The 17,436-nt window shown below is 37.0% G+C and overlaps 1 protein-coding gene across 3 annotated transcripts; it reads right to left on the bottom strand.

Moving 5' to 3' along the window:
- Positions 1 to 5,410: 5,410 nt before the first annotated feature.
- LOC131560917 (dynein axonemal heavy chain 11-like) lies at positions 5,411 to 16,158 on the bottom strand. 3 transcript variants are annotated; one of them, XM_058809924.1, is made up of 3 exons: positions 16,099 to 16,132; positions 10,260 to 10,391; positions 5,411 to 5,524 (listed from the first exon to the last, which is right to left on the bottom strand). In XM_058809924.1, the coding sequence occupies exons 1-3, from the start codon at positions 16,126 to 16,128 to the stop codon at positions 5,450 to 5,452; spliced, it is 237 nt and encodes a 78-aa protein (XP_058665907.1). In that variant the 5' UTR covers positions 16,129 to 16,132; the 3' UTR covers positions 5,411 to 5,449. The 3 variants fall into 3 exon arrangements, 1 of the variants encoding a protein (XP_058665907.1); XR_009275017.1 differs by lacking the exon at positions 5,411 to 5,524 and adding an exon at positions 11,476 to 11,634 and having other exon boundaries at positions 16,099 to 16,158; XR_009275016.1 differs by lacking the exon at positions 5,411 to 5,524 and adding an exon at positions 11,480 to 11,634 and having other exon boundaries at positions 16,099 to 16,145.
- Positions 16,159 to 17,436: the final 1,278 nt, after the last annotated feature.

The raw sequence follows: 17,436 nt of genomic DNA, 5'->3' as shown, positions 1-17,436 counted from the left end.
AATGCTTTGTCCTTTCTCATACCAAGCTCTGGAGCCCAACGTGCTCTTCCACAATATCTGGAAAATTCTCCCAAAACAGTTTATATCCAGCATAAGCAAATCAGTTAGGCAATATAACAATATACTTCATCACTTTGCTTGTTCTCTGAACAGACCTGAATTTAAAAAATATGAACATTTTAATTAATGACAGACACACATTAAAAAAGGGAGTTGTTACATGGAAAAAGACTAATAGATACCTCAGGACTATCTCAAGATGTATTCCATTCAGTTATTCAGATCAGGCTGCTAGAAGGAGAAGGACAGTATTCTTGTATCATAGAATCACATGCCTACAAGAGGATGGATTCTGGGAGGAGGAGAAGACATCTTTCATTTACCTCATTAAATGGTTATTAAAAACAGGTGGCACTAGTGAAGAACAAGAAAAAGGAAACATTTTATGAAATTGTGAGGCTTTTCATGCTCATAGGTCCAGAAATTATTATTTGCATTTTCCTATTTAAGTATGCACAGAGTAATATCAAAATCCAGCACAGGTCTATAAGCTCTAGGTTTACTTCAGTCTTTTTGTTTCAAGAATAACAGTCACAACAAAGACGTTCAAATACTTTGAGACCCTGGCCACAGAAATCAAAATTACTTTGCATCTTTGAGTGGAAGTACAAAAAAAATATGTAATGACTGTTTGAAATAAACAGACATTTGTTAACCCCAGCATTTTATTACTTTATATCTCAAGTCTGATGCAATCAGATACTAAGTAAATTACATACAAACCAATTCTGGTTCAAGATTCTTCTTCAGTTTCCATTGGACAGGTACAAAGAAATAAAACATTTTCAATTTCCCAATCTCTGACCGGCAGGCCTTGTTTAGAAAATATGTACTTTCTTTGAGTCGACCATTTCATTTATCTTCATTATTTCTGACATGGGGCACCTACTACATATTGTGCAATTCCAGACAGATAATTTGGCTTCCTTCATAGTCAAATGATTAATCTTTTAAAAGTTACAGTGTAGTTTCATAAGCAAACTAATTCCAGAGGCAGCACAGAAGGCTTTAGAACACAAATGGAGCTTTTCACTGTCCTAGAGCAGAGTCTGGGTCCTGGTAACTATTACCAGTAAATGCTTTTCTTGTTCAATGATACATAATTAATAAAAGAAACCAAAGGGCACTGTACTCGGTCTCATGGAATTATTAATGCACATTTTGAATGGCTAAAATCTTTCGGCTTTCAGCCACATGCTTTATAATACCTTGTTAGGAGCACTATACTCACCACAAAATCCTTTACTTGTCATGACTTATTGCTTAATTAAAATAATGTAATCAAAAACTTCACAGAACAAATGTTGACTGGAAAAATTATGCTAATCTTACACATATCTACTATTCACATATTACTTTCAGCAGAATAAGTTGACTAATGTGTTAATAAAATGAAACATACCCAACTATCTTGTCAAATGCTATTTTTATCTCAGCATTTACATACATTTGTCATGAAGAGGGTACATTCTGAGTAAAAGAAATAAACACTGTTATGATTAAACATGTCTGACATGATGTTCTCATCTGAGCATCAGGCAATGCCACATGCATAAGAAACTTGCCCTCATGCAGTCATAAATCCAATGGCTTCATATCAAAATCAAACTTACAAAGAACAAGACAGCTTTATTTAGCAAGGAGATGCATCTGATTAGATTTGTTCTGAATTTGGCCCTGAGCATTCAGATTAAAAATGTGACACAAAGCTTGAACCAAGTATAGCCTGGTGGGATTGAACACTGCATTTCACTGAGACCAGAAGAATTTTTGTACACAAGGATGAAACTGAGAAGAGTCTTCTTACCGTCCACAGCTACTTCAGAATGTTATCAGTGCCAGGAAGCAAGGGAGAAGACCCAGTACCCTCACACCTGAGAGACATCCTTGACTCTCTGCACAAGGAAGGACTTAAAGTATTGCACTTACAAAACCAGAGAGTTAAGAAAAAGGGAAGAACGGAAAAACCAGTAAGGAGAGGGACTAGAGAAGAGGTGCCAGTTCTCCCTTTGGAAAAGGCCAGGTAAATCTATATAACTATGCACCCAAGCTCTCTCAGAAAGGACAGGTCTTTTAGCAGCCTTCTCTCCTCTACTCTCTGAAGGTACTGGAAAGAGATAATCAAGACCTGAGCTTATACAGGAGTGTACACTAATGACTTGCCTGCTTTCTCTCTTCTCTGCTGGCATTCAAGTACAATGCTAAGAGTATTTCTCACATTCTTGCTTCTGAATATGCTGGGAATACTCTATAGTCCATTTCTAATGAATACTGCCCTGCCCCCCAAATTCTTTAGTATACTTGCCTAGCAGCAGCATTACCAAAAAAAATTCATTTTCTTCCTCCAGCGCCCATATAGATACAATACAATTTGCAGCTGTTCTGATGTCAACACCATTTCACACAAAGGTCTGAAATCATCATTGTATAAGCTCTGCAGGAAGAAAAAGAAATATGAACATGTGAGACAGTTGTACTGGCACCATCCTCTTACTGTGTTCTTGATGATGAGAATTTGTACCTAATCCATAGATCAATCAACACATGAGTGGCTTAACGTCAGTGGCAAATTAATAACATATCTATAAGCAATAGAAATGCTTTATAGCATTCTTTGGACTTGGACATTTTCAGACTTAAAAATGCACAGGAAACAAGTTGTTAATGCTAGCAATAAACAAGATAAGATTAAGAAAATCCCATCAGTAGTTCACAGATCAATAAATATTTTCTTGCCCAAGATTAAAAAAACCATAAATGTTTCAGAACTTGATAAGCATGTAAAACTGATTTTATACCAAGCAATTTTCAAAAAAGGAGGCCTATATTATTTTCTAGAATCATGATTCAATAAAATGAGGAAGGTATTGAAACCTGACTTTAGCATATACACACAGGAAAATTTGTGGTAAATCTCTCTTGGGATAGTCAAAAAAACCTCTAATAAGCCAGTAATGCTGTACTATTTTATACCATCTTTCGCCCATATATTTCAGGTACTTCTAGGGGAAGAAAATAATCAGGGTTTTTTTAAGATAAAAAATTTGTCTCTGCCACACAGTCCCATATAGCTTAAATTCTTAATCGTTTTAGCTCCCTTACAGTTTTCTGTAGCCTGTTTTGCAATGGAATATGCTATTATATCTTAAAGTTTCAGTTATCTCACATCTATCTACCAAACTGTCTTCATGCCAGTTTCTTGACATTCAGCTCTAGCCTTTGCCTGTTTCTTATTGAAAGTACCTTAAGGCCCAGTGCTATAATCCATTAAAAAAAAAAAGCAGGGGGGAGAGGAGAAGAGGGGGTTTTGTTTCCACCAAAGAAGACAGTTTTGATATTTTCTGGAAGACTCTTTTTTTCCTTTTAATTTGTTTCCCTTTTTTTCCCCTGGATTTACTACTATGGAAACCTGCTATTTCCAATTCAGCAGTCTCCCTCAAAAAAATAAAAAAAAGGTTACTGTGCCATAGGATAACAGAAAAATAAGCTTGAAAAATCACTTTATTGCTAATTTAACTTTTTCTTTGGCCAAACCCCATCCTGCAGCGTCTTAACTCAAAGTACCACAACAGAAAGCAAATCTACAGAGAGGCAACTGAGTTCATAAAAGCATTCCTGTACTCCAGTTTGCCATAAACCTTTATAGATACTTCAAACTAGCAATAATAAAAGAGAAAAAAAGCCAGCTGCAGTGATGAGGGCCCAGAACAACAAGATAGACATTTCTGTGGAGTGTTTCAAACATAGTCCATTTGATTCACAAAGATTTCAGGAAGCACTACAGGCACTTTTGTTGGTACACATGTTAGAAGGATAACCCTGTCAGCAGAAAAACTCCAATGGCACATCTCATCTTTTCTGATCAATGATAGACAAAGGGATACTTTTACATTCACTGAGGTGGAAAGTGAGAAGTCCACCTTTCTAAAGAGGGCTCTGCTGCGTCTTTCGAGGGACTTATTTACTTTAGAAACAGGCTTTTCTAGAGAGATTGGAAAGTAGCCTGCCTTTATGAGGCTAACCCCAGAGATCCACACAAGCATAGAATCATAGAAACATTTCAGTTGGAAAAGACCCTTAATGGCTATTACATATAGTATATTGAAATATGCTAGACAAGTAGACCTGATCACAGGAGAGCACACAATAGCAGAGACTAAAGGGCACAAGAGCAATGTCTTATACAAACAAAAATAATTCCAGCACCAAAAATACTGGTAAAATAAATCACCATCCCTTCCCTAGAGAGAACAATTTGTTTTAAAAATCATCGAAATTAAAATCAGAATGAATTATGTGAAGTGCATCACTAGCAAAAAGAGAAGTATAGTGTTATACACAATTCTGCCCTTGTTTGCAGATTTATCTTTATGCAATTAATTGGGAATGTATACTCTTAACTTATATATGCACTGTTGCTGATGAGATTTCTTTGTTGTCTTACTGCAAAAAGTGAGCCACATTTCTTATGAATTTAATACAATGCAATAATTGACTTCCGTGTTTTGTCTTGATGTAAGTCATGACAACATTAGTGCTGCTTTGTAAGGTGATTATTGACCTTTTTTTACTGTTTTCATTTCAAAAATTTATGAACAAAATTAAACAACTGCCTTGATGGACTATTACATGTTTTTCTTAGCAGAAGGGATTAACTGTTATAATTTGTAAATTATGAAGTCTCGCATCCATTTAATAAAAATGCAGGGCAAATTTAAGCAGGAACATGTAGTCATAGATAGAAATTAGAGTGAATATTTATATGATAAATAAATCTTACAGCACTAGAACTATACAGAGGCATAAGACACTACTAAATGAAGTGAGATGAAGATAGCAGTGCCATAGTCTTGTTCTGGGCTCCCTGGTACAAAAAAAAAAGAGATGGAGTTATTGGACGGAAAAAAATCCAGTGAAGCCACTATGTGTTATTCATCTGCTTGTTTCTGATACTAACCTGGCCAGCTCACACCAAGTGTACTGTAGAATAAAGTTCTTTCTTCAACTGATTTATGGAAGTCAAGGAATTCTAGTTAATGCCCAACTCTTGAAGAATTAATATCTGTGAGTTATTCTGCCCAAATATTTTCTTCCTTTCTCCTGCTGACCACATCGGATCAACAAGCTACTCAAGTATTTGCAGGGCCAATCTACTGACTCTAGAAGGTAAAAAACTATAACTGACTAAGTAAACTCAATGGAGATCTGTTACATAAAACAATGCATGTAAAGAAAGAAAATATCTGTTATGGTCATCTTAACTTTGACAAAATTTTAAAGTGTGGTATAACTTGGAAGCAGAGAACATCAGTTTCATGACTGGAATAGCAATATTTCTTCTTGACAGAGAGGCTTATGATGCAAAGTGCACTGCTACAGTCCAATTTTATTACTTCACCGTCAAAGGATCCCAATCATATATTTCCTGAACACTGCTGCCATTGGCTTCATGTTCTTTGTTGCACTGAATAAATAAAATCAAGAGAAAACAAAACTTTAAGCGTTCATACTTATACAGTACATGGACTCTGTGTGCTTCTGTCTCACTTTTCTGGTTGCTTAGCTTGAGAAACAAAGCAAAAAAGGAGAAAGGGTACTGAGATATGACTTGAAACAATTTTTTTTTTTCTGTCAAAGCCTATTCTTTCCTATGGTTTGTTATTTTAGATGATGAATTATGACTGACACTGTAGCAGTAGTAAGCAGTAAAATAAGACACAGTGAGAAGATTGTTTTCAGTTTCTTTTTGCTATATAAAAATTCTTCTGTCTCAATGAAATGCAGTGTTCAATCCTACCAGGTTAGACCTGGTTCAAGCTTTGTGCCACATTTTTAATCTGAGTGCTCAGGGCCAAATTTTCTTCAGAATTACTCTAGTAACACTGACTGCACACAAGTGCAGTCAACATTTCTGAGATTTCTGCAGAAAAATACCTTGATCAACTGAAAAACACTATGTCAGCCAAAATTGCATAATACGTATTCTTTGTGTCTAGGACTTACTGTGCCTACCATGTCTGCAAGTTCTGCCTATGGGGGGAAAAAAAGCCAGACCAGAAACTACTACTGAAACACAAAGCAGCACTAGGGAAGGGTGAGCTGACACCTCTGATCTTATAGCCCATATGCCCCAGCAGGAAGCATGAAGGCTACCTGAGGAAAGCCTGACACACTCTGGTAGTTTGAACCCAAAGAAAGCACTGCAGCTACTCACAGAGCAGGTTTCATTCCAAAATACATGGTTTCCTTAAAAAACCAATCAATCAGCCCAGCTGAATTTGCAAGATCTTTGTTGATTTGGTTGGCTGTTCAGGTTTTTTTTACCCTAAACTGTCTCCCAGAGTCAGGTATGTAAAACTGAACATAGGCAATAAGAAGAATATAATTTTGATTGTGATGCTCCAAGAGTAAATTCCACCATGCATACATCATCTTTCATTTGATGTTTCCATAATTCTATCCATAGTGCTGCTTCCCCAACTGTCCAACCACAAAATCATCCTATCCTGAAAGAACCATATGCCAGCACTACCTCAAAAAATAAAGTAGGAATTTCTTTTCTTGCCATATGTAAATGCTCTTGAAGAACACTCACCTATTCCTGTCCTTTCATTTTGCCTCACCAAATTTTTCTGGTCTCAATCAAGACAGATTTCTTCACTTCCTACCCAGTGATATTTTTCACCTGCTTGAAGAAATCCCTTCAATTTATCAATCTCTCTTCTTTCATCTACTGTGCAGCAGGCACCAGTGCTTCTCCTTGCTTGTCCTAAATCTCCCAGGCTCATTAGTCCTCTTCTCCACCCTTGATCTTCATCTTCTTCACATTTGTGATTGTCTTGCATGTGCTTTCTGATATCTGTGACTTTGTAAAAACCTTTTCCCTTAGCACTGCAGTACTTCTGCTTTCTTCTGTGACCATCTCTGCATGATCCTCTAACCCTGCAGTATTTCTTGTTATTGCTGTAAACTGCTCACCTTGTACTTTGCTTGCAGGCCTGCCTCCATTGGCTTCTGAGGAATCAGACTATTTCTTTTGTCCTTTCCTGATCAAGATGCTCTCTCTTTCCACCTTCCACTCCATGAGTCACCCTCCTTTTTTTTTTCTTGTACACCTCTCCAACAGATTAATCCCACAGCTTTACTAAGAGATAATTGATATCTCCCTCTTCCCATTTGGTGAAAACTAAGTGATCTAACTTCCCTGCTTTTCTCATCAGCTGTTGTTGTCACTTGCAAGGAAGTTATTGCTTTTATAACTATTTCCAAACTTACAAAACTATACTTGGAGAGTGATAGCATTGCATTAAGCTGAAGAAACAAACATGTTTCACAGTTTTATGGTATATTTGTGCATGCTTTTAGGGTTGCAGCACTTTAGAAACAACTGCAGAATATGATTTTCTTAGGCTGTTTATACTGCCATCAAGAACAAGCCTTGCTGTAAGCTTTGAAGTTGGACATTTTTCCTTTACACACAGTAGTGGTCAACATAAGCACTATTGAGGTGACATTGCCCAGTCTGTAGCTCTTAACTCAGGACTAAAATGGTGAATCAATGTCTCTCAATATACTTTGACATCTTTCTTTAGAGAATAAAGGTTAGCAATGGGATCTCTGAAAAACAAAATTTATGCACATCAACCTGATGGGCTCCTAATAATTTTAATTTTTAAATTTTGTAACAAGGAGGGATACTTTATGGAATATAAAGTCCCCTAACAAGATCCAGAAAATATACAATTATTCAATATTTCTGGCTAAAATATTTTCAGCTGAGCTATGTGAAGACACAAAAAATAACAAGGACAACTATTTTCAGACAACCTCTTCTCTTGTTGGCATCAATTGGTGGTAGACTTTGCCTTGCCCTGGATCAGGTCCCAGTTAGCTGGAAACAGTATGTGCATGCTCCAGCACTCAGGTGATGAAATGGTTTGTTAGCAGAGCACATGGTTTTGATTAGTGGCCTAATGAACTAATGCCTTAAATCAACAGGAAATGCAGCATCTGGTCATCATTTCATTGCTTCCTTAAGCCCCAGACACATCTTACTATCACCTCCAGCTCTCTTATGCTACCCCAGTGCCCAAGAATGTTAAGTAAGTAGTTTTTCTGAAGAAAAAAAAGAGTAGATATTAATATATTAATTACTACAAGCTAGACACAGGAAAAGAAGTGTTGCTGCTTCCAATATTCTATGGATAAAGTTTCTGACAACTGAGACAAAAATCTTAGGCCTTGTCTAGTTTTCACCATCCAGTATTTTCTACAGCATTTTCTTTTAATAACTGACCAGATTTAATGATGTAAAACACATTAACTCATAAATGTATTTTTCTCTAGTTGATATTGAATTTATACTGATATTAGGATGCTATATCATATTGAGATGTTTCTGTCTGTGGCAAATACTTTTACTTGGTTTTTACAGAGTCCCCTGATCCCTACCCAAAATTCTCATTAATAGGAATTCCATATTTCCACACAGCTTGTCAGTTTGATTATTTAAGTACTTATTCAGTGTACTAAAGACCTTAATCCCCCCTTCAAAGCATGCAGCTCTATATAAGGCCTCCAATGTCTGAAATACATAAGGATCATCATCATAATAGCATGGCAGCTGTGCTTCCCATAAGCCAGAAAAGTTGATCCTGTACACAACAGACACACCTCAGCTACTGTGTGCCATCTGCCTAGTTAGCAGTTAGACAGCCACAGCAGATAGAAACAGCTGCTCCTGACAATATGAAAAACATCAGTACTTCCTTAAAGGCTTTGGCAATGTGGATAAACAATTCCAGTGAAAAGAATATTTTAAATTGCTGCAAATTTTCAATGCAACTGCTATTATGCATCACACCACAACAAAGTGATTATGCTCAGTAGAATGAATTTTGTTCAGCAACTGTAAGAGTGTTGAGGGATTTTTTTGTTGTTTGTGTTGCTTTTGGCTTTGCTTTTTTCCCCCCTCAGTTTTACAGAATACCAGTTAAAAAGGCTAAAAGACTATTTTGTCCTGGACAAGGTTTCATGGCATACTAAAATAATTTACTGTGATTTTTTTTCCATTTCATTCTTTCAAGTAAAACAATTTTTACTTTCACAAGTTCACTGTGGTCTTGATCTTGAACTATTTATTTAGGCCATTTATGTAAAGACTGGATTTCCAAGAAACCTAAATACTGTGTCTGGTCTGCAGCAAAATTATGGTTTATAATAAAGCAAAATAATGAACTAACAATTGTAGGGATAGGAGGGTGTTTGGGAACGCAGAGAAACAGCACAATCCTTGATCTTGGCAGCTATGTGTTGTGAAAAGGTGAATTTTACAGCGAGTAAATGTTCAAATGCAGCAGATGCATAGAAGGATGACAGGCTATAGAGGATGGGTGAATACATGTGCACTACACACACACATTTCATGCCTACACAGTTTCTCTTTTCCCCTTTGTTACTCCTCATGAATAAAGAGAAAAGCTCTAGGTGTCTGACTCTGGAATGACGCTGCTTGTTCAAACTGGGGGCTCTGTGCCCCTTTGGAGGTCAGCTGGCTGCAGGCAGGAGGAGTGGAGGATGGAACAGCTCTCTCTCACCTGCCTAACCATGCATAAGGGAGCTGACATTGCATGGTGCCTCTCACCACCTCCTTCCTGTCTGAGTGCTCTCAGTCTGGAGATGGACTAGCAAATTACTATAAACAGGTACCAGCAGTGCAGAAGACAGGCATGGAAAGGGTTAGCAGTACAGATCCCACCTTAGAAACTGATAGGGAAATAAAACCTATTTATAGAAAAAACCCAAAAACTATCTGGAAACAATTGCTGTTTTATATTCTGTATATATTAAGCTTTCTAGCTATCTCCAATAAGTGTGAGATTTATATTAGTTGTGAAAAGATCAGTAATGGGAGGCAAATTAATGAGAAACCTGCTGTCAAATTACAGCATACGTTTTTAATGGACGTTTTAAAATATTTGGACAAAATATCTATATATTTTTAAATGTGAATTCTTTAACTGGTAAATGTAATTAGCTAAACCTAAAGCAAAAAACATAAAAGGGACAAAAGTTGATTTAATCAAAATATTCTGTCACTGCCATACATAAGCCACCAGAATATCTTTTCAACAAATGAAATTATTCTTTATTTTATGCTTTTAAAAATGCATTAGTGTAATTGCTCTGCAACAAATTACCTTCTGTGCTATAAGCGTGGCTACAACATCCCTCGCATGTACATCAATTGTGCATATTGTCATGATGTTCTGATGATCACCAGGGGTGAGTTCCCCTAACAGCATGTTTATAAGGGCATTCACTTGAGCAATCTGCAAAATAATTATATTTCAATGGAGATATTACACTGTGGGGAAAAAAAACCTATTATATGTCAAGTACTAAATGGAGCAGTTATAGAACCAAGACACATTTATTGGTGCTTTTAATCAAAGCAAATAACTTCTGCAAACTAATAATGGTATTGTTTTCTTACAATTTTCATTTTACTCCTGAATTACAAAAATACACTTTTCTGCTGGTTCCCAGAACTGTTTCAGAACAGATAAATACTAGTCTGATACTGCACTTGGAATGCTACTCTGTAACTGCACACGTGAGAAAGCTACTAGAGATGTTTAAAGTATCACACATATACTTCAAAACCCTGCTTCCAAACCAGTCACAATATACTTTATGTTTACTACAGGAAATGCAAGGGCTGGGGAGGAGAGGGAAACAACAACTCTCTGGGGCCTGATTGCCTTGGTCACGATAGCTTCTTTGTGCCAGAGGAACATGAAAAGCAGGATCCCTGAACAGCTTCCTTCATCAGGCTGCTGTGTAATTCCCCATCCTGATAGGAATGGTCACACTGAGGAGGTGGCCCAGAGTGCCTGTCTTGGTGGCCCTAGAAGCCACTGGCAGTCATTATGAATTAGATTTATTCTCAGGCATCTGGACATCTTAATTTAAAAAGTGATGCTTCTGAAAAAAAACAATAGTTTTTTTGGAATTTTTTTGGGGGAGGGTGGAGGGAAGGGGATGGGGACCCCAGAACAGTCCTTCTTAATAACACTTGCTATGAAATAACAGTATGCTTTTTAAATGGTTGCAAGACAATCTTTCTGACAGAGCCTGTCAAAGATATTTAGGCCCCGATTTTGAAAAGCTGGTTCATGTAAAATCCCACCTTTGCAACAGGGCAATGTTTGCACTGATGAAAGAAAACACTCTTACATCCTTAGTAGATTGATATAGTAGCAAGTAGTGTTATTTTTTCTAGAGATCACTAGATTTTGGCATTTACATTTGATAAGTCCAATCTGTGAAACATTAGTGGTTTATACCATAAGATTTATGCCTTTGTTTAAAATGACCATTTTTATACATTTCGTGCATAACAGGTTTGCGTACCTACTTGGGATTACAGACTTTCAGATGATTTCCATCCTTCCATCCTTCTATAACATTGAAGATTTCAACATCCTCAGCATAATCTCAATATCTATCAAATTGTTTTAACTGATTTAGTAGTTTATTTTCACATGTTGCTGCTGCTTCAATATTTTTTTTCTGAAAAAAATGTTGCAGAGTTACTTCTAAATTCACCATTATTCTACCTAACACAAATACTACCTCCTCGAACATCTTAAAAGAGCAATTTAAAAAAAATCATTAGTAAGTGTGAATAACATCACAGACTTTGTCATGGTGCTTCTGAAGATCTTCTTGCTGAACCTGTTTCCTGGCAAAATGCAAAACACACAGACCTGGAACCTGAGCAGGCCAGGTGACTACAGCTCAGCACCTGAGAGTACAGAACAACCTCTATCCTAACCCCAGGCTCTGAGCTACACGAGTTACACTGTGAAAGACCTCAGTCCTGTAAAACACACTGTGATCTGCCTGCTCAGAACACAGGTTTGTTATGAATAAAACCTTTGGTGTTCTGCTCTTTTCACCCAGTCTCCTTTGAATAAAAAGCCCTACTTCACACCTTATGTGAATTTACAGAGACAGATGAAAATAACTCATTTTTTATGCTTGTCTTCAATTGTGCCTTTCTCCCCAAGCTCTAACAATAGGATACAAAAGCTTGTGAATCCAAGAGAAAGAATTTCCATTAAATGGAACCCATACAGTTCCCTCAAAGGAGAAAAGAGCTATAGAACAAAAAAAAAGGGGTAAAAATCACCAAACTTAATTTTCTCCCAGTATACTGTTTATGCAGTAACGTGGCTCATATGCTCCACAACGTGCAGCACTGAATGAATTTTTAGCCTGCTTCCTACCAGTATGAAGAGAATAATTTTGGTGGCCTACATCCAAAGACACAGCAGTGGATCGCTGTTCATATTACTCAGTGATTGCATATAATTTGGCATTGCTGAAACAATCGCAGCTCTGAAAAGGTTGAGCTCTGGGCTATTATGAAGGCTAAATTAACTCTCATCACTTGAGTGAATGATCCATTCATACCAAGGTCAAAATCACTAGTTGAGCAGCAAAGGCAAGATGGCACTATTGCTGACTGACCTGCAGTTGCATATGGGTAAGGCTTTATTATTCTCAGACAACCTGAATATTACTGAAAATATTAAATTAGTTACCTACTGTAGAAAAAGTTTAAATCTCAGTGGATAAAGTAAAATCCAGCCTGTCCTTCCCCTGCTCACTTTGCTCCTTGGGTTCAGACAGAAGTATGAGTGCTTTAAGTGACTGAATTTGCTCAGGTAGGAATCAAAGTTCAGGAGGAAAACAAGGTTAGACTTTTCTTAGTTTCCTCTTGAAAACTCTTAAACTAGCCTGTAGATCAGGCACTTGAGTGCATTAGCAAGACAAAGAGAACAGAGAAGATGGTCAGCAGGTGCTAAAGGGAAACTAGAGTCTCTCAGAGAATACAATTTTCTTTTTCTCAAGGAAAAAGAGTTGTATTTTTATTAATTTTTCTTTCCTTCTTTATCCCCAAATTGAGCAGATCAAATATGAAATCTCCATGTCATAGAGTAGTCTGACACTGTTTTTTCAGAATGAAAATTAGTAGCTATATTAAAAAGCTTGTTTCAGAACAAAATTTTTTAAAAATAGTTGTCTGAAAAGACAATCTTTCAACTTTGCAGTTAATATTAATTTCCAGCTTTTGAGTCAATATTAATCTCTGCACCCATCTTCACAGTCCTAAGTTAAGTTCTGATCCTCCATGGCTCACATTCTCCAGGCCGCCTACATTTCAGACCACACATTGCTGTGTGACTGCATTACATCCCATTATTGGCAGCAGTGGCTGAACTACAGGAAGACAGCACGGTTTGTCACGGGATACACAGCCCAGCAGAAGAACTCAAGTTCCACTGGGGAGGAGTGGGAAATAAAAAGAACTAGCTACAGTTCCCAGTATAGGCCCAAGGGAATCAACGGCATGAACTGTGGAGTTACTTGGTTACTGGGACCTCTGCCTTATGCCACACTACAGTAATGACTCAGCTGCTATTTTTGGTTGAAAATATATGGTTTCATTTGCTTTTCTTGACAGGAAGTTTACCCAAAGTATCATTTTCCCACAGAAAATGTTAATGTCTTTTGGGTTTCTTTCACTTGTTTGTTTGGGTGTATTTTAAGGGGAAAAATTTCACTAATTATTTTTCATCATCCAAACATCCTGCTCCTCTCAGGAGCCTAGACTGCATGTCAGGCAATTCTGTCTAAACCCCAGTACACACTTGTTCTGGCTCCTAAGCCTAGGTGCCTATGGTTATGCTGGCTCCTCAAATCGGCTCAATGATTTCATTTCCAGTGTGTAAGGATACTTTTAATTAGAAACGTAAGTCTTTACATTCTGAGATTCCTAATTCGGCTTCAACAATCTTTCCATCATCTTTACATAAAATTACACTTCATTGAGCCTCAAGGGGAGAAAAACAAAAATACAAACAATAACCGTGCTTTATATAATTAGCAAATGGTTCTGGGCTAACAGAACCGACAACAAAGATACCCATTTCCCTCAAGTTCTCATCAATGCTCCCTAATTGGCTATGACCTCAGGATCCACTGAGCTTCTCCATTAGATGTAACAGATAACATGGTCTGAACAGGGAGACTAAGGTCTGTAGAATTATTTGCTTCCTATCTTTCAATTCAGCAGAACATCAGGCAAGGAAATACACTAGTCAGTAATCTGACATGTCCTTTGCAAAACACAGGGCACTGAAGAGTACACATAACCACTGTTTATTCTACCAGGTTCTTATTGTCACCAAATTTAAGGTAGCATTGTCAAATAACTTAGGTACTTTGCAATCTGTTGATAGATGTTGAAGAAACCTACAGTTAGAATAATTTTCATTTGGCTAAAAACAGTGACTAAAGAACACAATTATCTAGGATGAAAAGTTCCCCTGCTCCAAATGGTTACCCTCAGAAATGATTGTCAGTAAAACAAATGCAGAGGAAGTGACATCATGGAGAAGAAGTGGAACTCCCACCTTCCCCAGAGACCATAGAACCCTTCTGGTAATAGCTCTTTTTAGAACTATTTTTAGAACTACTAGAGTATACATGTTAGAAATATTAGTTGTCATTGAAGGAAATTAAACCAAAGTAGAACAAAAAGAATGGAACCAAATGTAGCCAAGTCATTCTTCTATTTTCTATATTGCAATCTTTCTATATAACCTTACTCTCTAAACAGGTGTTTGACATCAGACAAAAGATGCTGTAAAAATGAAAGTATTTCCATTGTTTTAAGGTCATTTTCATTGGTATTTCTAAAGCATCATAAGCCTGAAATTCTAATCTGCAAAACAGCTCTGTGTAGCAGAACGATTCCTGTTTTGCTGAAATACAAGTTGAACCATTTGAGCACACAGACACATCCGGTCACCCTTCAAAATAAGGAACAGTTGCTTTTGTTATGTGCATATCTGAAGCAAGCACATAAAGTGACTTTGTTGATAAATGATTCACCCATGAGGACATCTTTTCTCCAAATGGATTAATATTATTTTTATCACAATATTTTCCAACTCGCTTATGCAAAATGTTTTTGGTCTGCCAATTTCTAAGAAGTTTCTTGAACATTACATTGTCTTAATAAAATATTAAGGTTATAAAGAGGATTTGAAATTAACTCACTGCACTGGTGACAGCAGACACGTAATTAGAAATTGAGTGTTTGTTTCCAAGAAAGGATATACCAACATTAGGAGCTCTGGCCAGGATTTAGGAGATTTGCCTTCACAAAAGCTCTGAAGGTGTCATTTAAAGAATCACAGAACTTTCAAGTTCCCAGCTGTAAAGTAGAGCTAGTATCACTTTCCTATCCACGGGAGAGAATACATTTCTTATATTTAGAAAAATTAGGATACATCAAGATATACAGTAGGAAAGCATTTTCCCTGGAAACCACAACCTATAAAAAGTTGGTGTAAAATTCAGTAGACAGTTTTTGTTCAAACAGTTGGTACTCAAAGACTTACATTCAAACAAAAGCAAATGATAGACTCCCATTCAGTTTTTTCCCCCAAGAGACCTCAGCCATTGTCTCATCAGCCTTTAGAAGTGCCCCAGCCACTGAGACATTCTTCAATTCCACTTTGATGTTACCCTATATTGTACAAATACTCTGTGACCTCATCCTTCTGCCCCAAACCAAAGTAAAATTTTCATCTATATAGATTGCTTTGCAACATTTGTCAAACTGATCTATGGTATGTTTAAGTTCATAAAAGTCCCCAACACACACAGGAATTTTAAGATAGGAAAGAATGAGAATTATTATCTTCTACACTTGTTTGTTCTAAGTTAGCAGTTCCTTCACCTCCTGATCATTCATATCCCAAAATACTGGGGAGAGGGGAAGGTTCATTTAATAATTTAGTTTTTAAAGTAGGGTATGAATAGAGAGACACCTAACAGATTCTGGATTATTATGTGTCCACATTGCATCATACACCACGGCACATGTCACAGTTGAAATGACCACAATACGAGGAGTATCACAATACAACACCAAAAAAAAAAATTGTAATGCCATACCTCATCAGAAGACTTCAGGTGCCTGTCCATACAGAGTAACACCATACCACTTCAGAAGGCTTCAGGCATCTGCCCTTCTTGTTCTTTAGCTCAACCTTTCATACCCCTCATGTTGATGCATTGCACCTGTGTGCCCTCTGTTCCCTTTGGTGATTGGTCAGTGCTCCACAGCTCATTGCTTTCAATGCTGCTCACCTGCTTCTCACAGCTGTGGCCCATTAGGGATGAGGTTCGGCCACAGCCCCACTCCCAATTACCACAAACTGTGTACCTACATGTCCAGATGATATTTAATTCATATAAGCCACCCCTAGGATGTTAATTTACATTCACCATTGTGTACACCTATCTCTTTTTACTGCCATTTTCCCTACTGCTTTAGCTACACATATCTGTTTATCTCACAGCTCCTCTGTGCAGCTGTACAATGAAAAAGTCCTCCATGTCTTACACAGTGGACAAACTTTGCTTTAGAATTAAGGTACAAACATTGCAGGAATAAAGTTATCCAAAATTCTGCAAATGTAGAACACAAAGACTATTGTGCCCATAAATGCTGGTTTCTGAATTACAAGAAGTTTTAATTTGTTAAACTTCAGCTCTTTTCAGATGCATAATCCTTGACTGAACAGTGCATATCCCATGTCCTAATGCTTTGACAGGTCTTAATTTCTTACACAGCAGACCCTTGTGAACAAAATGACAGAAGCACTAAAGAAGCAAGCAGGTTAGTGACTGCATCTTGGAATTTGACTTCTGAATCTTATGTAAAAGCCAGTTGGGTAATTTGCTGGTTATGGAAGAAAAAATAAACTCAGAGAGATATTTTCAGAAGTACTTTGAGGTTTGGGAGTTCAATCCTGTAATACTTGTTTCCCCAATTTTTTAAATCCTTTGAGTTCAAAAACTCTCTAATGAAGGGAATTTAACAAGCTACAGACTCCTACATAATGCAGAATACTCAGAACACGAGAGATTATTTCAAGTAGCGAAACACTGTTCATTAGGGAAATGATCACATTTGCAAATCTTCTGAGCTCCATCTCCATGTGCTCATCATTTATTTGTTTCCATGGGGTTTTCATCCAATCTTTAATACTTGTCTATAAAATTTTTAAAAAATAAACAAACAGCTTCTACTACATTCTCAGCAATGCCCATGGTTTCCAACTCATCAGCAGGTGAATATTTATGAATATGTATGGTATACAAATGTAACAATATGAGTTTCAACATTTAAAACCTACTGATGCTGAAAAGTAATCTAAGAGGATTTTTATCCTTTGTGCTAGAATTCTGTTTGTTATAGGGAAGGAATCCTTAACTTTATGGTTTGGT

The sequence above is a fragment of the Ammospiza caudacuta genome, chromosome 8 (assembly GCF_027887145.1).
Source record: "Ammospiza caudacuta isolate bAmmCau1 chromosome 8, bAmmCau1.pri, whole genome shotgun sequence".
NCBI lineage: Eukaryota > Metazoa > Chordata > Aves > Passeriformes > Passerellidae > Ammospiza > Ammospiza caudacuta.
This window is presented reverse-complemented; position numbering and strand designations above follow the sequence as displayed.